The 27329-nt window shown below is 46.8% G+C and overlaps 1 protein-coding gene and 1 long non-coding RNA gene across 6 annotated transcripts; one reads left to right on the top strand and one right to left on the bottom strand.

The window, feature by feature from the left end:
* Positions 1-2274: 2274 nt before the first annotated feature.
* On the bottom strand, positions 2275-27329 carry DIRAS2 (DIRAS family GTPase 2). 4 transcript variants are annotated; one of them, XM_049093189.1, is made up of 2 exons: positions 26949-27329; positions 2275-6165 (listed from the first exon to the last, which is right to left on the bottom strand). In XM_049093189.1, the coding sequence occupies exon 2, from the start codon at positions 6127-6129 to the stop codon at positions 5530-5532; it is 600 nt and encodes a 199-aa protein (XP_048949146.1). In that variant the 5' UTR covers positions 6130-6165; positions 26949-27329; the 3' UTR covers positions 2275-5529. The 4 variants fall into 4 exon arrangements, with proteins under 4 accessions (XP_048949146.1, XP_025279362.1, XP_025279361.1 ...); XM_025423577.3 differs by having other exon boundaries at positions 26971-27324; XM_025423576.3 differs by lacking the exon at positions 26949-27329 and adding an exon at positions 26636-26770.
* Positions 12398-24636, top strand: LOC112644848 (uncharacterized). Of its 2 annotated transcripts, none has more exons than XR_003126810.3 (3): positions 12398-12501; positions 14234-14332; positions 24110-24636. It is a non-coding gene; the product is annotated as an uncharacterized LOC112644848 (long non-coding RNA). The 2 variants fall into 2 exon arrangements; XR_003126809.3 differs by lacking the exon at positions 24110-24636 and adding an exon at positions 15915-16131.

The following is a 27329-nucleotide window of genomic DNA, read 5'->3' as shown; positions in this document are numbered from 1 at the left end:
ATTCAGAGGAGCTTGAGTTGTTAGGAATGGGGTGTGCACCAGAGGTCAGGCCAGCCTAGGATAGAACACCCCAGACAGCGTGGGACTCGGACCCAAGACACACCAGGTCCCCTCACACTCAGAGCTAATGTGACCCTCCTGGGAGGTGCAGGTGAGCGGGAGCTCTCGACCTGGATTAAACGTTTCTCTCTGTGCCAGGCTCGGGCACTGCTGGACATGGTGGGGGCCCCACGCAAATCCCTCCAATCTGCTGCCTGGAAAACTTTCATTAAAGAGAAACTTGATTTAATAAGCAATGCCCCTCCGTCTGGGAGATTGAGCGGGGCGGGGCAGACATTCCCAGCTCACCCGGGCTACCAGCAGGGCTCTCAAACTCTATTCCACGTTTTGATTACGCAGAAACATCTTGAGCTAAGGCCACGTTCTGGACCCTCCTACATTAGAATTTCGGGATTGGGGCCTGGGGATCAGGAGGTTTCAGAACCTCTCCAGGTGACCCCCACTGTGCAGCGGAATTGGCATACAAAGAGACGACAGCCTCACGACTCAAAGTGCAGTGGGTCGGTGACCAGAAGCATCAGCGTGGCCAGGAAGCCTCCTTGGAATGCAGATTCTCAGGCCCGGCCCAGCCCTGCCCACTCCAGCTCCGGGGAGTCACAAGGTCCTTCAAGAGGTTTATTTGCACATTAAAGCTTGGTAAGTACCGGATGGGATGTCCTTTAATGGGGCCTAATGGGGCCTGCTGATTGCAATTATCTGTGTAAGTGGAGAAACCCCTGAATAATGTAGCAATGCTGACCTGGGGGTAGGGGCAGGGGCCTGTGGAGAGCCAGCGCAGCAAAGTCATTAAAGAGGCCTCAGGAACCGGGGAGTTGCTGGCTGACTGTTGTACCTGCACGGATGAATCCTCCCCCTGCCACAAACCCTCCAGCAGAGTCCTGCAAGGTCCAGGGTCTCTATGTGCTGCTAATTCCCATTTTACAGAAGCTCGGGGAGGTTCAAAACCTGCCCGTGGTCACCTAGCTGTTCGCGGGTGGACAGAGGGTTTTCTCCTGTCTGTAGTTGTTGATTTGCTTTCCCCGTGTTACCAAAAGTCAGGTTTATGTTATAATTAGCCTTGAGAAGGAGGAGTAAGGACCAAGGATGTCAAAACAGCCCAGAAACGGCACTGGGGTTTTCAGGAGCAAACCCACTTAACAGCCTGCCCTTGAGAGGAGGTGGGGAGCGGAGATGCAGGACAAGAAGGGCCCTGCCTCTACTTCCTCCCTTTCACCTCAGCCTGAGACGGGACTGATGGAGGAAAGATGTTGGGGTCTGAAGCCAATGGTCAGGAAAGAATTCTTGAGACGTCTATGATGCAGAAAGGTGGATTTATTAAAGCCCAGGGGGACCAGACCTGTGGGCAGGAAGGGCTGCACTGGGGCCACGAGGAGCAGCTGACCCCACACTTTGACGTTGGCAGGGGGTCAGGGACAACAGGTGTCTAAGGAATTTTGGAAGCAAGGCCTCCAGGACCTTGATGGGCCAGCCATTGTCAGGAAAAGGTCATTCATCGGTGTCTAATAAAACCCCACCCATGAGACCCCCCCCCCCACACACACACAGATGTACATTGGTGGGTCATGTGCTTGGGGGATGACCCACAACCCGTGTCCTGGGCGGGAAGAGACAAAGGATGTCTCCAACGGAACTTTTTTTTCTTTTTTTAAGATTGTATTTATTTATTTGACAGAGAGAGAGAGTGAGCAAGACAGCACAAGCAAGGGGAGCAGCAGAGGGAGAGGGAGAAGCAGGCTCCCCGCTGAGCAGCTAGCCAGCCGCCGCAGGACTCGATCCCAGGATCCTGACATCATGACCTGAGCCAAAGGCAGATGCTTCACCCCCTGAGCTCCCCAGGCCTCCCTCTGAAGGAATGTGTACCTGCTAAGGCAGATGCACAGGATGCCAGGGGTCCTGCCAAGACTGCTGCCCCCCCCCTGCCCCTAGCAAAGTACCAACATCGAGGCCGCCCAGCTCCAGAGAAATGCCCGCCGAGGACTTGCCCGTGGGCTGCAGGCAGCAAGTAAACTTAATGCTTCTTTTGCTTTGCCTGAGAGCACATCAGGGATCGCCAGCGAAAACCTCCGGAAACGCTGTCCCCATCCCAGCCCCGCGAAGAGCCCATCAGCCTTGTGCGCTCGGAAGGAGGAAGGAGGTGGGAGACAAGGAGGTGCAGACCCTCCCTGGCCCGCTGCACCCCCCAAAGGATCGGTAAAAACACCACCACCTACTGGCCAGGGGGTCAAAACTGAAGCTTTATTACAATAGGTTTCATTATGTTCAGAACATCACCGGCAACTAGAAACTGGTATGCAAGGGTGGCTTTTGTAACTGAAGAGTAAATAAAATAGATCATGGAGTTGTAACAATATACACCATAAATATAAATATACACACGTATAAAAGTCATGCTCTGTCAATACTCTGTCCACATTCGGTCTCTGTGGCGGACCGAGTTCCAGGATGCTTCCAGGGTTTACGTGTGTCCCGTTAGTGATGGATGTTTCCAGAGAGCTGATGTATGGGCGACACGTTACAAATCTTGAAAAGGAAATGACGTATCACAGAGCAGTTTTTAAAACCTTTAATAGTCGTTTGTTCTACAAAGAATGCGCATTTCTTAAATATTAGAAATGGTGAAACAAGGATGCTAGCTTACAGGTATGTACAGTGTACGGCTTTATACTTCAAAAATGCAGGAAGATAAATTATATATATATATATAATATGTGTATATATATATATATATATATAATTTGAGATCTAATGAACAATTCAATATTGCTCTTGTTTGGTCCTGCTGTATTGCATGCATGCCCAGGGCACGCCCATGGCTTGTTACCAGATGGAGGAGAGATGGGAAGGGACAGAAGGGGCTCGTGGAACCCCATGCTTATCCCTGGAATGCCATCTTCAAAGCAATATTTGGAGTTTTGTGACGTACGGTGTGGCTCGGTCCAAAACCTCTGTGCCCATGTGCAACGTGGGACGGATCCTCTGGAACCACAGCTACATATTGAGGACAGGGCCACATACATGCTAAGCACATCTGATCCTGTGGAGCTAACTCCTCCTGGAGCCCTGAGACAACGGGGATCTCCTCAAAGACTATTTTGAGATAATCGTCAAACCCTCAGCGCAGTTCATAGAAAATCACAGCAGAGCAAAGACCTGCGGCTGAGGCATCAATGACCTTCCTATAGACCCACAGGCAAAGCACAAAGGAACAGAATGTGTCCCAAGCGCACTTCAATTTTCAACCATCTGAAGCTTCTCCTGTTGGTGAAGCTCTAGACATTCGATGTGAGAGGCAGAACGGGAAATGTGACTTGTATCTGTGGGAAAAGGACGCCCGGCAGAGAGACCTCACGCTTGGGAGCCTTAGGGACACGCAGCCCATGCCAACCTCCAGCCTCCCACTGTAGCCACCAAGTCCTGTTTCTTCTTCCACTGAACCCACATCCAAATGACAAACTGATAACATCTTTCTGAGAATAGAAACAGAAAAAAAAATAGGGATAGGTTGGAAAATAAATGTTCTAGGAAGTTCACCAACTAGGTGTCACTGTAAAGGCTGTGGGGCGGCCACCACAGGGAGGGTACATGCATTGGGACTGGACAGGGCCTCAGGTCTGGCTGGGGCGTTCTGGGGTCCCTGACCCCACTGGCTCCCAGGCCACATCCATGCCCCCCTCCTCAGGGTGGCTCTAGTTGGCCAAGATACGGGAAGACAGCGGGGCAGCTGATTCTCAAAGGTGCCTCCACACACGGACATATACCACAGGGGGACCTGCCAGCAGAGTATGGAAGATGAGCAAAAGCAAGGACATTTAATCACAAAGGGCTGATGAGGATATGCCGAGAGCAGGGAGGGAGCTCCTGGCTGCGGCAGGAGAGCAGAGCAGAACCAAAGAAGGTGCACACAAAAGTCCCCAAGTTGGGGACCTCTCTGCTGAGGCTGGTGCAGAGGCCCCACAGCTGGGGGCTCCCCATACCAGCCCAGGGCTTCCTCTGTCTGCCAGGCAGGGAGCACTGCTGGAAGGAAGATTCTAGAGTCCAGGCCAAGTGTGAGCTACACGGACTAGAACAAATAGGAGGACTCACAGGCTCTGTCAGTGGGAACTTTCTGGAAGCAGAGCCAAACCAGACTGGACAGAGCAGCTGAGTGGACTGTGCCCGGCCCACAACGGAGCAGCTTTCCTGTCTCCAGCCACTGGCCACCGTCCATCTCGTCACCAGCATGCAGGAACCAGCAGGGGCCCTAATTTGGTCCAGAGGATCAAGGATGCACACAAGGTCACTAAGAGGAAAAGATAACTGTTTCCAGAGTGAACATGGCATCAAACGGCTCTTAGAAGACACTTCTGAGGGAGCATGCAAGATAATCTATTACTCGAGCACATTTTCCAGGAGTATACTTCTGTGATAGACAGATCATCAAAAACACAGTGAACAACTTCTGTTTCAAAGTATTTTGTTGAGGTGCAAAGTAGGGCGTTTAGATACCCATGTGATTTAGAAAACGGATGTGCTTCTGGTCTTTGGGTGGCCTTTGTTGGCTGTTCCCCAGCTGGATACAGACAGAGTTACTGAAAAGAAGGAAACTATTTTGGAGGGAAAATAATTGTCTAAAATTAGCTACTTTAATTGCATTTATTTAAAATCTGAGGGGCTGGAAGAAGCATACCACTCATGGGTCAAAGGAAGGAAAATAAAGCACATTTCTAAAATCCTCAAGTGTAACATGCAGAGCCTTAGGGAGCTGCTCTAGTCACGTCAAAATATCCTCACTCCCACATGGAAGGGTCTCTGACCCAGCAGGACGCCCTTCGAGAACTCATCATTGTATGGGAAATAAATACTCCAAACGGGGATGGGGATGCCTGCTAACTAGGCCTAGTGAGGTGAGTGCATCCCCTTGGAGGGGCAAGGCTCCCCCGAGCCAGGGACCCGACAGTGAGCACCCTCGGGGGCGGAGGGGGATGCTGTGTCATTTTATTTGTGATTTTGCTAGAGAACCTGAAATGGAAGGAACTGCGTTGGCCTGGTCTCCTTGCCTCCCACCCCCGTCCCACCTCCAAGGATGACCAGCTACGCCACCGGAGGAAAAGGCCCGGGCTGGGTGGGCTGTAGCTCTGGGTCACAGGCTGTCACATGCATGCAGAGGGGACCCACTCCCGCCCATACCAGCCCCATGCCTTCTCCAGGCACGGCCACCGGGGGCCACGGCTGGCGCCCGTGGCAGTCCCCTGTGCTGCCGGGCACACGGGTTTCCATCTGAGCCGCTGGGCAGAGTCCCTGATTCCAGAGAGGGGCGCTGATCGGAGGCGGTGTGAAATGCCCTCTCAGGGACGACAGGGCATATCTCTGTCAAAAGGCGATATTGAACACGTGGGCATCATACATGCTACCCTGACGACGGTGGTGTCACGTGGGGGGGGAAGGGGACAGAATGGGGGACACGCTGCGGCTTCTCCCACGGAAGGGTGTTCACATGACCACGCATTTGCCCTTGAGCTTTTCTTTCCTCTTCTGCTGCTTGCTCTTTTTCCCGTCGATCTGGAGGCTCACGGTCCTGCGTTTCTCCAGGTTGAGCAGCTCCTGGAAGAGCTCCTTCACGTTGTGGTTGAGCTTGGCGGAGGTCTCCATGAAGGCGCACTTCCACTTGCGGGCCAGGGCCTCGGCTTCGCCACTCTCCACCTCGCGATTGGGGCTCTCATCACACTTGTTTCCCACCAGCATGATGGGGATGCTCTCCACGTCCCCTTTGATCTCGCAGATCTGTTCGTAGATGGGCTTGAGCTCCTCCAAGGACTGCCGGCTGGTGATGGAGTAGACCAGGATGAAGGCGTGCCCCTTGGAGATGGACAGCCGCTGCATGGCGGGGAACTGGTGGCTGCCCGTGGTGTCCGTGATCTGCAGCGTGCAGATGCTCTTGTCACAGCTGATGACCTGCCGGTAGGTATCCTCCACCGTGGGGATGTAGCTCTCCCGGAACGTGCCCTTCACAAACCTCAAGACCAGCGAGCTCTTGCCAACGCCACCTGCTCCGAACACGGCCACCCGGTAATCATTGCTTTGTTCCGGCATGGTGCTTGAGAGCTCAGACTGTCAACCAGGAAGCACCTAGCAAAGGAACCAGATGTGTGAGAGTATTAGTTCAAAAAAAAAAATTTTTTTTAATTAAGACAATCTCAAGAAAGATGGCTCTACCCTCTTTTGATAGCTTAAAAAGAACTGGAGTGATGAATTTTGCTTTTGCTGTCCCGACATAAGAAAATTTGAATTTCATTTAAAAATTCTATCCTTCTATCTAAGTCCAGTAATTATGGGCAATCTCCAGTTTCCAATAGGACAGCCAATCTATTTAGTAGTTAACTGGAGTCTATTTCTCCTTCTTGGGCCACGACTGAGCATCCCTGTGCCTAGGGAAGAGGTGCCAAGTCAGGCCAAGGGAGGTGGAATCAAGGGAAGGTAAAGGAAAGATGGGAATTAACCACCCTCCCAACACACACACACACACACACACACAAACACACACACACAATATCCCAAATACCCTTATTATTTTACACAAAATACTGTGAACATCCGAAATTCAGGTGATAACGATACATGATATTTTATAAGTACAGGGGGGAAAGGGGAGGAGAATTCTATTAATATTTATTCAATGTTCACATTAACTCATGAAATCCTCACCACCCTGCAGCACTGGTGTCACTGTCCTTTTGCAATGAAATAACTGGAAACACATAAGGCACTGTGGAATGTCATGTCCCTGATTTCACACAGCTGGTAACAGGTGAGGGCTGGAAGGCAAACCAAGTGCTGCTGACACCCTCAGTGCCCCCAGGCCATGTGGACAGGGAAATGGTCTCAGAGGCTTGGGTGCTACTAAGGTCATGATGTAGAGGGGCTCATTGAGTAGCATGAGTGGACAGTCAACTAAGAAGCTTGCAGGGTCCTTTTGTTCAAATCAAATTTCAATCTAAATTAAGATGATTATAGGTACTTTATTTTTTAAGAATTACCAGGCATCAAGTGTTACCAAGATAACAGCATGGTGGGGCATCCAGTTCTGTGTGGGGCCCTCAGGAGAGATTTCACAGAAGGCTGGGTGAAGACGTTAAGTGATGAAAGGCACATCATCCAGAAGACGGTGCCACTTGTAGACATACAAGGGCAGGAACAGATCCAATGTTCAGGCCAGGGCACAAAGCTGATGGGCACTGATATCTGGGGCAGAGCTGGGCAAGCAGGTGAGTGGTGGCTCCATTAGTCAGGATGAAAGGCAGCAGAGAGAAGTAGGTTTGAAGAAGGTGATGAGGAGGCAGCTGTGATTGGGTCAGGTTTGTAGGACAGACATGAAGAGATAGTATCTGGTAGGTGACTGGGCTTTAGTCTGAAAGCGCAGCAGAGACATCTAGTCTAGAGTTAAATACTTGGGTCTCATCCACACATAAACAGCACTATAATAAGTAATAATCAGCCAGAGGTAAGGCATGTAGCAAGAGAAGACAGAATGCCAAATCTGATATAAGAGAGCTTAGTGAGTTTTCTACTTGAATTTTCTGCACTGGACTTGCCTGCAGATGGAGAATAATGACAGCACCTTCTTCCCAGAGCTGCTAGGGGGGCGCTAGGGAGACAAGACAAAACCAAGCACTTGGCACAGTTGGGAGCCCAAGCTCTCTGACTACATTTAGTAAGGACAGGGCCGAAAAGGGGGTCATGAAGGAGCAGTAGGAACAGGCACAAACTGGAGAGAAGGCAGCAAAACTCCAAGAAAGCAAAAGAAAAAAAAAGTCAAAAAGTCATGAGGGGGGGGATGCAGCTTAGTGTTTAGAAGGAAACTATAGCTTTGGACAGCTATGTTAAATGAGAACAGAGATCGAAAATCTGTAACCTAATCTCTGACCTTATAAGAGCAAACTAATTCCAAAGGAAGAAAAGAGTAGGAAAGATCCCATTACAGTAGAAGTTAGTAGAATAAAGAGTAGAAAAGCATTAGAGAAAAATCAACACCCTCAAAGTTGATCCTTTGAAAATATCAACAAAATTAACAAATTTTCTGCTAGACTGACCAAAGATGGGGGAAGACTCAAATTGTTAAGATTAGAAGTGAAAAAGGAGACATTACTACAGACCTTGCAGAAACATAAAGCGTTATAAGGGGCTCCTGTATGGTAACATGGTGACTGTATGGTAACATGGTGACTCTAGGTAGCTCAGGTGAGAGACCCAAACCACCAAAGCCGAATCAAGCAGAAATGGAAAATCTGAAAATATCTATAGCAGGACAGTGATCAAAAAACTATCCATAAGGAAAGCCAGGTCCAGAGCTTCATTGGGGAATTCCAGCAAACATTCAAAGGACTAATACCAACCCTTCTCAAACTCTGCCAAAAAGTGGAATAGGAGAGAACACTTATCACTCTTTTTGAGGCCAATATTACCTTGATACCAGCTTGAGACAAAGATTTCACAAGTAACTACAGACCAGTATCTCTTACGAATGTATACAAAAATCCTCAACAAAATACCAGCAAATTCAATCCATCAACATATAAAACAGATTGTACATCATAACCAAGTGGGATTTATGCCAGGAATGCAGTGTCATTTTAACATCCAAAAATTACTATAATATGCCATAGCAATAAAAGACCAAAAAATGATCATCTCAGTAGACATAAAAAAAAGAAAAAAATGGACAAAATTCTGCAATCATGATTTTTTTTTAAATTGACAGAGTTTACCACTTGATCATGATTTTTTTTTAAGCAAATCAGGAATAAAAGGGAACTTCCTGAGCCAGAAAAAAAGGCATACTATGAAATACTGTAGCTAAGACAATACTTAATGATAGAAGGCTGGATGTTTTCTCCATGAGATCAGGAAAAAGACAAGAGTTCCCACTCTTGCAGCTTCTATTTACCATTTTCCTGGAGGTTTTTTTTTTTTTAATTTTTATTTATTTATGATAGTCACACAGAGAGAGAGAGAGAGGCAGAGACATAGGCAGAGGGAGAAGCAGGCTCCATGCACCGGGAGCCCGATGTGGGATTTGATCCCGGGTCTCCAGGATCGCGCCCTGGGCCAAAGGCAGGCGCTAAACCGCTGCGCCACCCAGGGATCCCTTCCTGGAGGTTTTTTAACCAGGAGAATAAGTCAGGAACATGAAATAAAAGGCATCCAGATTGGAAAGGACAAAATGAAACTATTTATCGCAGAAGGCATACATAATCTTGTATATAGAAAATTTTGAGGAGTCTTCCAAAAAACAAAGGAGAATAAACTAGTTCTAAAAGGTTTTATTGGGGATCCCTGGGTGGTGCAGCGGTTTGGCGCCTGCCTTTGGCCCAGGGCGCGATCCTGGAGACCCCGGATCGAATCCCACATCGGGCTCCCGGTGCATGGAGCCTGCTTCTCCCTCTGCCTATGTCTCTGCCTCTCTCTCTCTGTGACTATCATAAATAAATAAAAAAACTTAAAAAAAATAAATAAAAAAAATAAAAGGTTTTATCCATATGAAAGTCAACTGTATTTCTATACACGTACAATGAACAATCTAAAAACAAAAGTAAGAAACCAATTCCATTTATAGTATCATTAAAAAGCACAAGATACTTAGGAATAAATTGAATAAGGAAGCATGAACATCTTGCTGTAAAAATTAAAAAACACTGTTTAAAGAATTTGAAGACTTAAATAAATGGGAAGGCACCCATGTCTATGTATCAGAGGACTTAATCTTGTTAAAATGGCAATATTCCCCAAATCACTTAGGGATTCAGCACAATTCCCACAAAAAGCCCAACCGGCTACTTTGCAAGGACTGACAAGCAGATTGCAAAATTCACATGAAAATTCAATAGGCCCAGAATAGTGAACCAATATTGAGTTTAGAAGGGGCAGGGGCACCTGGGTGGTTCAGTGGTTGGGCGTCTGCCTTTGGCTCAGGTCATGATCCTGGGGTCCTGGGATCGAGTCCCACATTGGGCTCCCCACAGGGAGTCTGCTTCTCCCTCCTCTGCCTGTGTCTCTACCTCTCTCTGTGTGTCTCTCATGAATAAATAAATACAATCTTTTAATAAATAAAATAAAATAAAATAAAAACCTTAAAACAAACAAATGAAAATTGACATCATGCATGCACTTGGCTAAAAAAGATAAAGGTGACGCAAGACACATTTTTATCTGCACTGAGGCCCCCTTCCTTCCTTCACCAGCCTGTTTCTCTTTCCAGAAATAACCACCATGAAAAAGAATGGACACTCGGTTGTCACTTCCTGGTGTTCACCATTATAATTTTAGATAATGCACTCACTGCTTGAATCATGGATCTTAATGTCTTGACTTATTGACTTGGGACCATGTCTTTCTATGATATTTAGCACAATGCCTTCCTCCACTACCTATGTCTTGTTAGACTCTATTTTTAAAGTATATGCCAGTATTTCCAGGTATAACATTTACAATCTGCTCCAAAATTTATATCAAGTCTTCTGTAACTTCCCTGCAGGTCGTTTCCAAACCTTATCAAGAGACAGCATTAAAAGGCTTTCGTTCCAATTTTTCAAGGCCGAAGTAGAGGGTAGGATGGAACCCACCGAGGAAAGTCATTGTCAATCAGACTTTGCTGACTGATGCATAATTTTCTGTAGGCATAGGTTTCGTTGGTTTTTTACCCCCTACTTGTTTTTGGTTTTGTTTTTGTTTTACCTTGGTAACTCTTAGTTGCCAGTTCTGGTATTTCAATTTATTATCACCTTCCTTGGATCCATTTTATGTTTTGATATAAACATTACTGATAAATTCTTATAGATGGCATTAAAATTACTGACTTCATGTCCTTCTTACCTGATTGATGCAACCCTGCAGCTAAACCAAGAGCAAATTATTTCTCCTCAGATTTTAAGGATAATTTGATTTCTAACTTGATCATCCAGAGATGTGAAATCCACGGCAGTATGATGCTCTTACCTCTGCAGGGAAGTGGGGATTTTCCCTTCTCTTTGGCAGGGGGAGGATATTCTCTCTCTTCTGGGAGTTACAACATCTCACCAGGATGTACCTAGAACTGCTTTTTAATTATGTTTTCGAAGGCTGAGGGAGGCTTTAAAAACCTGATCATTTTTGCAGCCTGGAGGAATTTCCTTCTATTTTTAAAAAGTAAATCATCCCAACCCCTATATCTTCTCTCTGTTTCTGGAACTCTTCTTAGATGATGGATCCAGTGTACCTATGCCTGACTTCTTTAGAATTTTTCCCCTTATATTTTCAGTCCCCTTTCTTGCACTCTGTTTTTGCCTTCCTCATAGCAGCACGTTCTTTCTTTCTTGGGGTGCCTGGGGGGCTCAGTGGGTTAAGCATCTGCCTTTGGCTCAGGTCATGATCTCAGCGTCCTGGGATCGAGCCCTGTGTCAGGGGGTCTCTGCTCAGTGGGATCCTACTTCTCTCTTTCCATCTGCACTCCTCCCACCCCCGCCAGCTTGCTATGTCTCTCTCTCAAATAAATAATTATCTTTTTTTTTTTTTTTAAAAAAAAGCACTTTCTTTCTTATCTCAAGAAAGGCAATACCACCCTGACTATCAACAAGAATGCTAATTGAGATTTGTTGCTGCTGGTTCTTATCTCTATCTGAGCTATCTCTGGTTCTGCTTGTTCATTGTGATCTTCTGTCTCATGATGTTGTTTTCACTTACGTCTGTTGGTCCCTGGCTGTCTCCTGATTTAGGCAAGAGTCACCACGATGGCTAGGAGGGGCAGATAGAGTGGGTTCTCTGGTTGCACAGATGCCCTGCATAGGATGACTGTCTGGAATAATATCTTTCTACTCTCTTTTTCCAGAACTTGTCTGGACTACATGGTGTCTCAGCCCTTTAGCACATCTAAAAAGCTTATACTTATACATTGACAAATGAGGGAAGAGATCAAAGAAAGGGAGTAAATGATACATCCCAAAGTATCATAACTTATGTGTCTTAAAGAAGTTAAAGTGAGACATTCTAAATACTGAAAATCAGGTTAGTGGTGCAGTATTATGATTTGTAAGAAATATACATTTGATCATTCAGATGATGAAAGACATTTTTTTATATATATTTGGTCTTCATCATGGTTCCTGGCTCATAGCTCCCCAAACCCTTAGCATTTCTTGAGTGAGGAGAGGATTGGGAGCATCTTTTATCACACTGTCTGGTCTCCCGAGCCATAAAGGTGAAATGGGTGTCTTGGTATTCATAAGGAGCCCCTTCCCACCACACCTTGGTTCGTGTCAATGAGGTGACCTTTGGAAAGCACCTAAAGACTAGGGGGCTGGTTGCCAGGGGAAGCAATCATAAATAGAGGCTTGGAACTTTCAGCCTTCCCCTCCTCCAACCTCCACGGAGGAGAGAAGGCACTGGAGGTTGAATCCTTTGCCAATGGCCAGTTATGTAATCAGTCATGACCAGGTAATGAAGACATGGTAAAACCCCAAAAGGATAGGGTCTGGAGAGCTTCTGGGCAGATGCAGAGGTGGACTGTGGAAGCTCCACCACCTTCCCTATTCCTGACCCTGCACATCTCTTCCACCTGCTGTTCCTGAGCTCTCGTCTTACATGATAAACCACTAATTTACTAAGTAACATGCTTCCCTGAGCTCTGTGAGCCACTCTAGCAAATGAATCAAACCAGAGGAGGGGGGTGGTGGAAACCTCTGATTTATGGCCAGCCAGAAGTGCAGGTGACAGCCTGGACCTGCCACTAGCATCTGAAGCAGGGGGCAGTCTGCTTGTAGGACTGTGCCCTCAAACCTATGAAATCCGATGCCTTCTCTGGGTAGATAGCATCAGAAGTGAGATAACGTGCAGGGTACCCAGCTAGTACCTAGAGAAGTATAGGATGTGTGGGGGAACCTGCCACACCTCACTGTCACTGGATACAGAATTATGGGAGGTTATCCTAGCCTAGAGGGCCTAGACTCTAGGGAAAATGGACTTAGATTTCCTGAGTCACAGAAATTGGCTGTTCAAATACCCTTTGGGAGAAACAGCAGATTCATGTGAATGAGAAAAAAGGAGCATCTCAGGTAAAACCACAATCTTTACCTGTATTTTAGCCTGAATAAAGCCTGCTGCAAAAATAAATAAATAAATAAATAAATAAATAAATAAATAAATAAATAAATAAATAAAATTGTTCAAACCACACAAAAATTAGAGATTAGAAAAATTCAGTTCATGAAGTGTGGGTGTTTGGAAAAGCCTGAAAATCTGGGTGCTCTCCTGCCATAAATCCTCACCAACGGTCTGAAATCAAAGGCACTCCCATCTCCTGAAGATTACACAGGTGCTCTCTGCCTGAATCTTGCCTTGGTTTTCCACAACAGCCTCTCCTCAAATAGATCTGTCTTTATTATAACACTTAAACTTCACTGTTAAACAAATTCCATATTTAAAGTCGGTACCTGAAAGCCTATATTTAACACTACAACTAATATGGGAATGGGTCACTGAAATGAAAATAACTATTACTGATTTTACAAGATAAATAAGGATATCTTGAAAAGAAATTAGCTTTCAATGGAGCATAAATTCTCTAGGTAGCAGAGTGTACTTCTATGTATTTTTAGAATCTCAATTTAATTAATGATTCATTTCATGGACCTTCCTAGCTGACCCTAAAAAATGACAGATTTGTTTGTTAGTGGGGAACATTTGCCAGATTGTAAAGAGTTAAACATCTATGGCTTATCTTTCCCCAAAGAAGTAGACTCCTTTTTCAGGAAGCTTGCTTCATGGTGTTCTGGAACATCCTGCCCTGCAATGTAAGGACAGGCATAGAAGCAGGTGACACATGTGCACCCAGATAATGGAGCGACCATTCCCTGAGGGGGGACCTCAGGTATTCATTGCAAGACTCATGATAGCTGCAAGAATGAAACAAGTGGAGAGACACCGAGACATGTCTTGGACTGGAAAGGTTACATTATTCTTTAAGACTTTCATTATTGAGAGGCAAGTAATCCCACCACTTAGGCACAGAAGAAAGATTTGCTAATGTTTGTCTGATGCAGTCCTCTGACCATCATGCTCAGAAATGCCAGAGAGCCATGCAACATGCATTTCGTAACACTTTTCACACTGCCAAGAGCTTGACTCTACTGGGGACACTTTCTGCTTGATTGCTTTTCTGTCCATGCAGGTACGGGAAATGAAAAGGCAAATCATGTGAATAAAAATACCATCATCACTCTGGTCAAAGGATTAGTTACCAAGGTGGTGCCGCAAGCTAACCCTGCAGGTGAGCAGACACCAAAGGATGAAGGCAGTGCGAACATGGGAACTCTGCGGACCAGGAGAAGGAAAGTGTTTGGTGCCAGGTGTGAAGGCTCAGTGTGCTGCCGTGGGCAGCCCGGGGCCTCCCTTCGCCATAAGCCTGGTGAAACGGGGCTCTGTATATGTGTAGGTCATTAGGTGAGCTTCTAGATTTAGCCAAATACAACTTGACAAAATTGGCACGTGTCTAAGAAAGACTCCCTTAAACAATTGTAAACAACTTTGTTACTCATGCTTTTCAGGGCCCTAAGAATTTTGCCAAATCCAAGGTCATGAAGATTCACCTCTATGTTTTCTTCTACAAGTTTTATGATTTTAGTTCTTATATTTAGGCCATTGGTCCTATTCTGGGATAAGTGGGATAAGCCAGTCACAAAAGGACAAATACGACATGATTCCACTAGAGTCCCTAGAGTAGTCTAGAGTAGAGAAAGAAAGTAGCATGGTGTGTGTACCAGGCTAGGGGGAGAAGGGGATGGAGAGCTAGTGTTTGATGGGGACAGTGTTTCAGTTTGGGGAGATGAAGAATCCTGTGGATGGATGGCGGTACAACAGTATGAACGTACTTAAGGCCACCTAATTGTACATTTGAAAACGATGAAAATGGTAAATTTTATGTTACCAGTATTTTAGCACAATAAAAATATATGATTGCAAGTAGAAACATTTCTATCAACAACAGAACCACACTTTAAAGACCACACTCATGACACGAGCACAACTAACAGCACTGGCAGGACAGAGAGGCCCTCTCCTTTCTCATCCACATCACACAGTAAAAGCTTTGAGTCTAATCTCATCTGACAAAACCAAACAAAAATCTAATTTCCTGAGAAGACCAATTAACATCTGCACCCGATTCCTGGTCCTAATTTTATATTGTATCAAAGGTGATGTTAAGCATCACTATTAGCCAGGGCATTTAAAACTAAGCCTGATAGCCGGTGTTGTCCAAAATGGTAGCCACTCCCAAGTGTGCTGCAGCTGGACTCTATACCAGACTTTGAACACATAGAATCAAAAAGAATGCTACTTTTTTTTTTTTCTTACACTGTGTATTTGCTGGTATGCCACACTTTGGAACAAATATCTATGTTTTTTTTTTTTTTTTTTAGCAACACATTGTTATAACTCATCCAATCCATTACACAATTTGACCATGATCTTTTAGAAAATTCTAAGAATCCTCTTCTAACTAATAGTGAAAAGCAAATAGCCACAAGCCATCAGAAAAATACTTATTTTCCTGCTGTGGCAAAATATGTAAAATAACATGCCAAAATGCACGGTGACAAACTGAAATGCGTTCCCTTCCGAGAATCCTACAGAAAGATGAATAAAAAAATAATGCATGAGGTGGGAAGAAACCCATATTGGAAATTTCAGAGGAGAAGATTGGCTATAGTTGAGCAAAAGTACAAATGTCTCAAACACACTTTAGTGCATCTATTATCTGCTATAATGATTCTCTTTCAATAATAAGATACTTTGGCACATCCTTTTTTCTCTCAGTGTTTGTCTGTGTTTTCTCTCCACTCTCTGTCTAGCATCAGTACCATAAAGGCAGGGTCCCTGTTGAATTCATTCACCAAGCACATCAATGCCTCTGACTCATCGCCAAACACATCAGAAACATTTAGCACATACTGAATGATTATCTGCTGTTGGAATAAATTTTTCTGAGCCAACCAAGGAAAACTGTACCCGAGAAGAAAAAATGAATTCTTTGAAGAAACAAAATAAAGTTTTGAAACATCAACATAAGACTTACCATTCATAGGTTGGCAATGTCAAGTGAAATAAAAATTTACTGAAGGATATATGGTAACATTATAGAGATAGAACCAGAGGTGCAGAATCTATTGCAGCATTCAGTACGTTCTTACGGCAAAGAAGTTGAAGCCAAAATCAGGCAGGAGTGACTGCATATCATGCATTTGGATATTTAATTTTATTTTATTTTTTCCCTTCACCTATTTCATCTACTCCCCTGCCCCTCCCACCTCCAGGCAGTTTATTCTCTGTATTAATGAATCTGTTGCTATTTGTTCAACTTTTTTTTTTCAGATTCCACATATGAGTGAAATCATACAGTATTTGTCTCTGACTTATATCACTTAGCATAAACTCATCTGTGTTGTCACAAATGACAAGATCTCATTCGTTTTTATGGTTAATATTCCATTGCGTATCTATCTATCTATCTATCTATCTATCTATCTATCTATCATTTTAATCCATTCATCTGTCAATGGACACGGTGCTTTCATATCTTGGCTATTATAAATAATGCTGCAATGAACACAAGAGTGTATGTATCTTTTTGAATTAATGTTTTCATTTTCTTTGGGTAAATACTCAACAGTGAGATTACTGGATCATATGGTAGTTCTATTTTTACCTTTATGAGGAACTTCCATACTGTTTTCCAGCAATGGCTGCACGAGCTTGCATTCTCACCAACAGCACACAAGGGTTCTTTTTGCTCTACATTCTCATCCACACTTGTTGTTTCTTGTTGTTTTGATTCTAGCCATTGTGACAGGTGTGAGGTGGTAACTCACTGCAGTTTTGATTTGTGTTTCCCTAATGATAAGTGATGTGGAGAATCTTTCCATGTATCTGTTGGCCACCTGGATGTCTTCTTTGGTAAAACGTCTATTCAGGTTCTTTGTCCATTTTTTTTAACTTTTATTTATTTATTTATGATAGTCACAGAGAGAGAGAGAGAGAGAGAGAGGCAGAGACATAGGCAGAGGGAGAAGCAGGCTCCATGCAGGAAGCCCGACGTGGGATTCGATCCCGGGTCTCCAGGATCGCGCCCCGAGCCAAAGGCAGGCACTCTTTGTCCATTTTTAATGAGATTATTTGGGAGGGGTTTTGGTGTGACTTATATAAGTTCTTTACATATTTGGGATATTACCCTCTTATTGGATATATCATTTGCAAATATCTTCTCCCATTCACTATGTTGCCTTTTTATTCTGTTTATGGTTCCCTTTGCTGTGAAAAGACTTTTTATTTTGGTGTAGTCCCAACGGTTTTGTTTCCCTTGCCTGAGAAGACATGTCCATAAATATGTTGCATAGGCCAATGTCCAAGAGATTACTGCTTGTGTTTTCTTGGACTAGTTTTATGGTTTCAGGTCTCACATTTAGGTCTTTTATCCTTTTGAGTTTATTTTTCTGTATGGCATGAGAAAATGGTCCAGTTTCATTCTTTTCCATGTGCTTATCTCCAACTGGTATTTTTTTAATATGAAATAGGTACTTCTAGTTTATAAAAGGTAAGAACATATTATATGTTATAAATAAGGCAAGTATTTTAATATATACATATAAATAATATATAATAATAATATATAACATGAAAATTCAATCTTTAAGATACAGCAAATTCTTTAACATACTTTATAAGGAGATAAGATGCAACCACAAAAATACTGTCTACTGTAGGATGGCTTACTAATTACCTTGTAGCAAGGAATATATATGTTGTAGAATTAAAAGGCAAGTCATGTGTCTTTTATACAAAAAGCAAATGTTCTAAATTCATTGCCATTTTCTGTATGGCAGACAGCTTTGAGTAGTAGGCCATATGGTAGGTATTTTACAAAACTAAGGCTACTTCCTCTCTCTCTAATATAAAGATGAAATTGTAAACATGAGAGACACCATACCTCCTTTGGAAAAACAACTGTCCTATGGAGATAGGATATTTTGAAAAGAGATGCATAAAAACGCTCCTAGGAGCATTGTCACTATGATGGTGACATAGGTTGCTCCTAGGACATTACCAGTGGGAATCTGTGAATAGAAAATCAGAACAAATCAATTACCAGTAAGGGGATTGAATCCCTAATGGAAAATCTCCCAATGAAGAAAAGCCCAGGACCAGATGGATTCACTAGTGAATTTCAAGGAGAATTTGCAAGTGAATTGATACCAATCCTAAATCTCTACCCCCCCCCCCAAAAAAAAATGAAAGGGAGGGAACATTCAAACTCATTCTATGAGGCCAGCATTATCCTGATCCCAAAACCAGAGAAGGATGCTACTGGAAAAGTAAATGACAGACCAATAACCCTGATGAGTATAGATGCAAAAATTCTCAGTAAAATACTAGCTAACAGATTTCACCAGCACATTATAAGGATCGTTGACCTTAATCAAGTATGATTTATCCCTGGGATAGATACAAAAAATGGTTCAATGTATGCAAATCAATCCACCTGATAGATCACATTAATAGAATGAAAGAGAATAATTACTTGATCATCTCAATAAATACAGGAAAAGCATTCAACAAAATTCAGTATCCACTCATGATAAAGAACATATAACAAATTAGGCATAAAAAAAACGCATCTCAACATAATAAGACCATCTATGACAAGCCCACAGCTAACATTATGCTCAATGGTGAAAGGCTGAAAGTTTTGTCTAAGATCAAGAACAAGACAAGGATGCCTGCTGACACCACTCCTATTTGACATCGTACTAGAAATTGTAGACAGAGTAATTAGGCAAGAAAAAAAATAAAAGGCATTAGGATTAGAAAACAAGAGGTAAAATGGTCTCTATTTGAAGATCACATGATTTTATAGAGAGAAAATCCTAATGACTCAACCCTCAGGCAAGTCACTGCAGCAGCCTCCTAAGCAGAAGGCCCACGTCAGCCGAAAGCTGCTCTAATCAACTCCCCGAAGGCACCAGATCTTGTCATCCTTGTACTCAAATCCCTCCACAGGCCACTCTGTCTCTGTGAGAATAGCAGCTAAAGGGGCTCAACCCCCACCCTTGCCTCCTGCTGCTTCTCCCCTAGCTCACTCCAGCCACCTTTGTTTCCTCATTGCTACTTGGACAATAGCTCCATGTTCCTGCCCCAGGGCCTTTGCATTGGCAGTTCCCTTTCCATGGACCACTCTTCCCCACTCCTCACCTTCTGCAGACCTATGTCTAAATACCACCTTCTCAACAAGACCCCTGACCACACTAACTCACTGCAGCCCTCATAGTCTGTAACCTCTTCCCATCTTATGTCTCTCTAGAGCACATATTCTCTCCTGACATGCTATGCAATTTACTTCTTAAAAATTTGTGTTCACCTCTACTATACCATAAGCTCCATGGGGGCTTTTCATCGGCTCCCTCACTCTGTCTCCTCAGTGCTTGCACACCCTCTGGCCCATAGGAGGCATTGATAAGAACCTGCTCAGAGTGTGAATAAACCTGTAATGAACCAATGGGGAGGGCCAGGCTCAGCAAGGTGCCAGGAATAGAGATCTCTGGGGGCTAGGATGGGGGTCATCTCTATGTGGCCATGCAATTACAGATGGCATGTGCCTCTTGGGTGGCTGAGCAGCATGGCAGACGTGGCTTCCCCGGCTGCAGTTGCAGCATCCTGTGAAGCGGGCCACCACCTCAAGGACGGGGCGGGGCTGTTGCCTGTGCTGGGTGGTCCCTGGCCCTCTGCCCCTGGCCCTGGCCCTCTGTTCCTGGCCCTGTGCAGCCCCTGAGGGAGACCTCTCCTTGCATCCGAAGCTCTCTACCCATAGCCCTCCAAATACCAAAGGCTGCAAGAGGGAAGCGGGGTGTGGCGAGGTTGGACAGGAGGCATAGAGGGCCACGCGCGTTTCAGAGGGCAGCCACGGCCCCCGAGAGGAGCTGGCTCCAGTGAGACAGCGCACGGGAAGTCGAGTATCACGAGTGGGGCCTAAACCCAGTCAGCTTAGACCAGACGAGCAGCTATAGGCAGGTGCTGGCTGGTTCAGGAAGGGGCACAGATGTGGAGCTAAGGGAAATAAAGCGTCAAGGGAACCTGTAAGGCTTCCAGTGGCAGAACCTGAGAGACAGGGTCTGATCCTCTCCTGAGAGCAGGTTGGGCCAAGGCCAGGCTGGAGGGCGAGATCACCAGCAGGACTTCCCGCAGAGTGAGCTGCAAGTACATCTGTGCTGTGTGAGCAGGTAGATAACGTGTCCAGGGCCGGCTGTAGGGTGGGGACCGTGGTGACTAGGGCCTGAAGCCCCGGAGCTGCGAGGATGGCAGAGGGCTCCAGGGTCGCAAGCTGGGGGCGGCAGTGGGCCTGCAAAGCATCACAGGGAGCCTCAGAGGGTGAAGCTGAAGACAGGGCCAGACAGTATGGACTGGACGGAGGCAGTGGGACAGATGAGAGCCCCTGGGGAGCCGGCAGGAGTGGTCCCGATGGAACACGAGGTGCAGCTCAGGAACGTGCCCTGGGGCCTTGGCTGTGAAATGAGGGATGATTGCAACTTGGTGGCTGAATGACACCCAGTTTGGGTTTTTAAAAATTAATTTGAAAATAAATAAATAAAAATAAATAAATAAATAAATAAAATTAATTTGAGGATACACAGACACAAACATGTATACTTATCAGCAGGAAGGGAACAACTGAAGAGAGCAGCAGGATGAAATGTGAGTCCTGGGAGAGCAGTGGAGTAAGTGCACTGAGCAAGCACGCTGCAAGGACAGGACGCTGTGGACGCTGTGGGGAGAGGGAACTCCCCACGTCCCTCAGGAAGGGGAGGGTTCCTGAGACTGTCACTGTCATGTGGAGCTTCAGAGGAGAGGAGGGAAAGACACAGGTCTCCTGGGTGACACCATGAGGACCAGTGCTGTGGGGCCAATGCTCTTGGTGAGGGAGGAAGAGCATCAGAGGTCAGAAGTGGACAGGATGAGCCCAGGCAAGGGTGTGGAGTCAGGAGTTGTGAACCAATAACAGATCTTTATCTGCATCTGCTCTACAGTTACCAAGCAGGTCAGCAAAACGTGCCATAAAAATCTGTAGCCACCAACGTGTCTAGGATCCAATGACAGGTGATGCTGGACAGTCCTTGGCACCACCTGTCCTCAGCAGGCTTCCAGTCAAGGCCAGGACACCCAGATCCTTGCAGAGACAAACAGACTAGAGTGACAAAAATGCCAAGCAGGGGATATTCTTACATACGCAGAACAGCCTGAATTCAGTGACAGAGGCGGGACTGCCCATGGGGAGATGAGCTCAGCCAAGGAACAGAAGGAAAGAGTTGGCAAAAGAAGGAACGCAGTCCTAACCAGAATCAAAAGAGGGAGTCCCTGCAGGCCCGGCTCAAAGAGCAAGATGTAAAGGAAAAAAAAAAATCAATATTTTAAGATTAATTGGAGAGTGTGCACACCAGGTGAGCTAGACAGGGCTGAGCCTGGAGGCGAGGAGCACGGAAGACAGCGGGCTCTGTGCCAGTTTGTGCAGGAGGACAAATCTGACCCAGCGTGGGAGCAGAACCTGTGAGATGCTCCCCAGGTAACCACCACCCGCCCCAGCAGCCCCGGGAATCCCGACCCTTCAGCAAGTGTGGAGAGGTCAATCCTAGACAAGCTACGTCTTCAAAACACCTCTGATTGAGGTTTTAGCAGCCCCAACGTGCAGATGTGGGACCCGAGCCTCCGGGTGGTTGCAGCAGTGCTAGGAAGGGGCGGACCCTGCATCTCAGCTCAGGTGTAGCAAACCCAGGAAGGCACCCCAGCTGATCCAAGTCAGCAACCATGGGACCAGGGGCTGAGGATGCTAAAATGGTGTGGAAGGAAGCTGTCGATGGGATAACATATAACATTGCCAAGCAACCCTCAGAATGGCCTCCTGTTCACGTTAAAGACGGAACAGCCATGTTAGGCAGCTAATAACCGACGGCTGTGCGTTTTCTGACTCAACAGCCAGAAATAGCTCTCTGCCAAGAGCAGAGATCTGATGGAACAGGAGGGTAGGTACCCAAATAGCACGCACACTGAGCGGTCAACAGTAAGGGCCAACATTATCATCGGGTGTGGATACGACGGTATCTAGTCAGAGGGGGATGGAGAGCGAGAGATCGCTACTGAGTGAGAGAAAGCCAAATGGGACTATTCCACGGGCTTTCTGTAAATCGCGGGGGACAGCTCACAAGCAGGGGACAGTGAGACAGCCCAGTGATACCATGCACACTGGGAGGGGATAGGTAGCTGGGTAGTGTGGTTAGGAAGGCCTGTCTAAGTTCGTCCAAAACAGGAAAATGCCACTGAGCTGGATTCTTGATGTGGTCGAGCCGAGTGAGCTGCTGGCTCTGCTCGGGATGCAGAGACCTGGACACTGATCAACCTTGCCCAGTAGGGGCTAAAGATAAATCCCACATCGAAAGTTCTAGGCGTGGGACACCTGGGTGGCTCAGAGGTTAAGCATCTGCCTTTGGCTCAGGGTGTGATCCCAGGGTCCCGGAATCAAGTCCCACATAGGGCTCCCTGCACGGACCCTGCTTCTCCCTCTGCCTGTGTCTCTGCCTCTCTCTCTCTCTCTGTGTGTGTGTGTCTCTCATAAATAAATAAATAAGATCTTTTAAAAAAAAACTTTTAAAGAAAGAAAGTCCCAGGTGTGCTCCAATAAGGCCATCGGAGGGTGAAGGTGACATAGGAAGGACGCTCTCCCCCTCTAAGAGCTCCTCTGTCTGAACGCTCAGGAGCACATGGACCCTTCTGGAGCTCAGCCTCAGAGGGATGGGAGGAGAGAGGGGGAAGTCCTAATGAACAGTCCTGAATTCTCTTACTTCTTCAGAAAAGCAACCACTTTTCAGACATCAATTAGCTTTAGAAGAACACTGCACGAACTCCTTTCATACAAACTCCTTTCTCTTCAAACCTCCTACCCTGGTTCCGAGCCAGCCAGCCGTGTATTAGAAATGGCCCCGTGCCCCTCCGTCGCTCATTGACCACCAAGGCTATCCAGGGGCGGGGTGAAGAAAGTGACATCTTTTCATGAAGATCACTCGTTTTTTTGGGCTTCAAGAAGTCAGAATTCACGAGTCACTCAATTATAAAGCATTCCATTTCACCCAACTTTATTTAATGGTGTCAAAACAGACAGAAGTATGGAAAATACACATACCAATGAAGGGTAAGTTGAGAAGATTCACGAAGCATCTTCAATCATGCAGTATATACTAGCTCACTCACCGTTTATTGATTTTACAATGGATTTGCTGTTACCTGCCCACCAGTAAAGGAATTTAAATATGAAAATTGAATGATCTCCTGTGGGACATGGGGACGCAGTGGCTGACGTCTGCCATCAGGGATTGGACTGAGGCAAACAGGACTTGTGCAAAATGGCAACACCCACCACCACGATGGCTCGCTTTGTTCCTGCTACGGTACATCTCTAGGTTGCATGTGGGTTGAATTCCTCAAGTCTCTTCACTGGTTAATTTTCAGAGAACCAGGTATTTGACTCAGGTAGCTGACCCAGCAGGTTATTTGACCCAACCCTCCTGTTTTACTGATAGAGAAGTAAAAATAGGTTTCAAGACCACACAACTAGCTAAAGGTAAGGAAGGGTAGGACATGGGTCTTATAGCAATTTGAGATTATCTGTATATTTATTTTTGATAGTGTTTAATTTAATGGTTTAATGGCTCCTAACCTGTCAGCTTTTAAATTGCCTTGTCAAAGTTTACTTTCCATAGCCACGCTAGCCGATACAATAGTCACTACTTACATATGCTATTGACCTCTTAAAATGTAGTGAATCCAAATTGAGATGTTCCATAAGTGTAAGACGTAGCATGGAAAAAAAAACCCATTTGTAAAGTATCTTATCAGTATTCTGTATCAATTACATCTTTAAATGGTCATTTTTGACAGATTGGGTTAAAGAAAATATATTATCTAAATTTATCACACTGGTTTATTTTTACTTGTCTAACTTGATTTCTAGGACATTTGAGTTTATACATGTGGCTCACGCACTTTATTTACATTGAAGAGTGCTGAGTTATAGGAAAACACTTCACTGCATTAAGGACAGAGCTACAAGGAATCTTTCTTTCCTGAATTTGTCAATGGTGAGAGCGAAGCAAGAGAGGATGAGAGAGCACCTGCTCCGGGCACTCTGGAGAACCCTCACCTGGTGAAGGAAGGGAAACTTGCAAGATTCATAATGAAATAAAAACTAAAGCATAACATGAAGTCAATTAAACAACTTGAGGCTAATCCTTAATTGTGCACGCACGTGCAAATTTAACCTGCAAAACAACATCGGCAATCATGACAGTGTGACAACCATCTCCTTCCCTTTTGATTAAGAGCAGGTATTTTCCTAGAAAAAGCATAACCAAAAACAATGTCCTAGAAACCAGCTGTGTTTTTAAAGAGACATCTGTCCTCTGGAAATAGCCACACTGGACAGACAGACAGACATCCAACCCCCTTATAGGTGAGAATGGGACACAAAGTTACAGGGCAGCACTGAGCCCTTTCTAACTTAAAACAGTTTGCAGGCAACTGCTCCCCCCCCCCCCAGAAAAACCAAATGCTCCTCTTTATAACAAAGAAATTTTTTTAGTGCAAAACTTCACTGCATTCATCTTGGGGGCTTGGGGGGGTGTGTGTGAGAATGACGACTTTGTCCAAATTAATAAGGTTCATTACATGTCAACTATGGCAACAAAATTAGAAGAGGGAACAACACGTGACTATCGGCACAGATGCACTCTCTTTTTGACAAAGAACGCTTGCTATTTTATTTTTCAAAGGGTTTTAATTTTCAGTGTGATGTGCAGGTACCCGGGGAGAGACAGCATCCATGGGCTGCTGGCAATGCCAGATTGCCAGACACAGGCGCAGAGGCACTCCCACAACTCGGAATTCAATTTGGGTTGTTTTCTGAGTCTCTCCTTAGGAACAAACTATGAAAGCTGCCACAAGAAAAGATTCTGGAGGCTTCTGCAATAACTGTGCACCTCTAATTGCCGTCTGCAGAAGTAGCCCAGGAGGAAGCAGGGATTCCAGGCGCTGTGAGACAACCGCCTCTCCCCACTCCCTTCCCTGAGCTCCTGGGGATCTCTCGCCCTATTACCAAAATAACCATCATGTGTTAAAGGGGGTAAAAATGCTTCCCCTGCCTCGTCCCTCCTGTTCCTGCAAGATGAACCATGGGGCTTCCAATGCCTCAGCCCACAGGAACTGTGGGCTCCTGCAATTCCACAGACAGAACTGTTGACAATTTGCAATTTCAGGCAACGACAAAAAAAAAAAAAGAAAGAAAGAAAGAAAAGAAATAGTATTATCCACCGCCCCCTCCCCCGGGGAAAATCTGTTAAATTTATTCTAATGTTACCCTCCCCTTGTCTCTCCCTCCCTCTCCACCTCTTCAAATCCAAATGCCACCAGAAAAGAAGCACATTTGGACTGATCTGGAATGTAAGATGCTCCAGCTTTTTATGGTTACCTAGAACAATCTTCCCTACAAAGAATATTTTACAGCTTTTTAGTTCGACGCTGGAGCGGTCCCCTACGCTAAGACAAGCTTCTCCCTTGGAAGGGGGTCGCTGGAAAGTTGATAAGGGCAGAGATGTAGAAGACACCCCTGAGGAAGGAGCGCTGTGTCACTGCACAGCTGGAGAGGCTGAACCCACCAGACGCTGCATTTCACGGGCCAACGGAGAGGACTCCCAGAGCACAGGGCTTGCAGTTTAAAAGTCTCCCAAACCCCCAAGAATGAGCACTGGAGTTCTTTAAAGGAGCAAACCAGCATCCACCCCCCCGCCCCCCGCCCCGGCCGGACGGGTTCCCGCAGGGCGAGCAGCAGCAGGGCTTTGCAGGGAGCGCGGGCCGGCAGGAGTCCTTGTCATCTCGGAGCAGCCCCGTCCGCACACCTGCAGGCGGGCTGCGGCGCCTCCCCCGCGCCCGCCTAACACCTGGGAGCCGGGAGGGCCACCTGGACAGGCCACGAGCCCCCGTCCTGCAAGAGGAGAATTACAATCTTCCCGCCGGGTCTCAGCCAAGCCCGTCAAGGGCTGCGGTGCGGTCGGGGAAAACATGCTGAGCCACCGGCGGTCCTAACGCGCTCTGCATTTTCCTCACCTGGGACCACAGCTTGGAGGACTTGGGCAAACCCACTCCGTCAACTTCACCCTAGAAACACCTGCCCCACAGAATTCCCGAAAACACCAACTCCCGCGTTGGAAGAAAGCCCGCGTCGGGTACGGACGTGCTTCTCCAGGGAACACGCTGGAGACGGAGAGCGCCCAGGCGCACCCCCGCCCCGACGCGGACGCAGAAACGCAGCTCCCTCTCCACCCCTCACCCGGGGCCAACTCCAGGATCCCGATCGCCTGCTCGCCCTCCCGGAGGGCGGCAATCCCTTTCCCGGGGCTCCCCGACCGGGATGCCCGGGGCCGTCGGCGCCCCAGTGCGGACGCGGCGAAGCCCCAGCAAGGGAGGGGCGGGGGGGGATCGTTACCTGAGGAGCCGCGCAACTCTGCGCCCAGCCTCTCCCGAGCTCAGCTCGCCTGGCGCAGGACAGGGCGGCGCAGGCTGTGCGGCTGCGGGCTCCTCCCGAGGCAGGCGGGGCGCGCGCTCCCTCGCGCCGCCGCCGTGACGCTGCCGTCAGCTGCCCGCCCGCCCCGCGCCCCGCGCCCCGCGCCCCCGGCACCTGCGCCCCGCGCCCCCGCGCCCCCCGCGCCCGCGCGCACCTGCGCCCCCGCGCGCCCCGCACCTGCGCCCCGCGCGCCCCGCGCGCCCCGCGCACCTGCGCCCCCGCGCCCCCCGCGCACCTGCGCCCCGCGCGCCCCGCACCTGCGCCGCCCGGCGGGCCGCTCCTCCTGCCGCTCCTCCTGCCGCTCCTGCCGCTGCCGCTGCCGCTGCCGCTGCCGCCGCTCCCCTCGCTCCCCTCGCCCCGTCTTCAGTCCCCGACTTCTGAGCCGTGCCAGCTGCTGCAGCGGCCGCCGCTTTTGCTCGAATGGCGCCTGCTCGCCTCCAAAGAGCTTTTAGGTGCCACCTACTGCATGCTCCTGGAATCGGTGGCCGGGACTGGAATTTTCTGAGAATTCAATGAATTACAATCATTCCATGGAAAGTGCACCAGATTCTTTTGTTTTAGATCCGTCGCATCACCAACGGGGGTCCCCACGAGCCGCGTAAGCTTTTCTTTCAGG

The sequence above is a fragment of the Canis lupus genome, chromosome 1 (assembly GCF_003254725.2).
Source record: "Canis lupus dingo isolate Sandy chromosome 1, ASM325472v2, whole genome shotgun sequence".
In the NCBI taxonomy this organism is placed as follows: domain Eukaryota; kingdom Metazoa; phylum Chordata; class Mammalia; order Carnivora; family Canidae; genus Canis; species Canis lupus.
Note: the sequence above shows the minus strand (reverse complement) of the source record. Positions and strands in the feature narration are given on the sequence as shown.

Bases quoted from the DNA above. Each gene is read 5' to 3' on its own strand.
- DIRAS2 (XM_049093189.1), bottom strand. From the start codon at position 6,129: ATGCCGGAACAAAGCAATGATTACCGGGTGGCCGTGTTCGGAGCAGGT.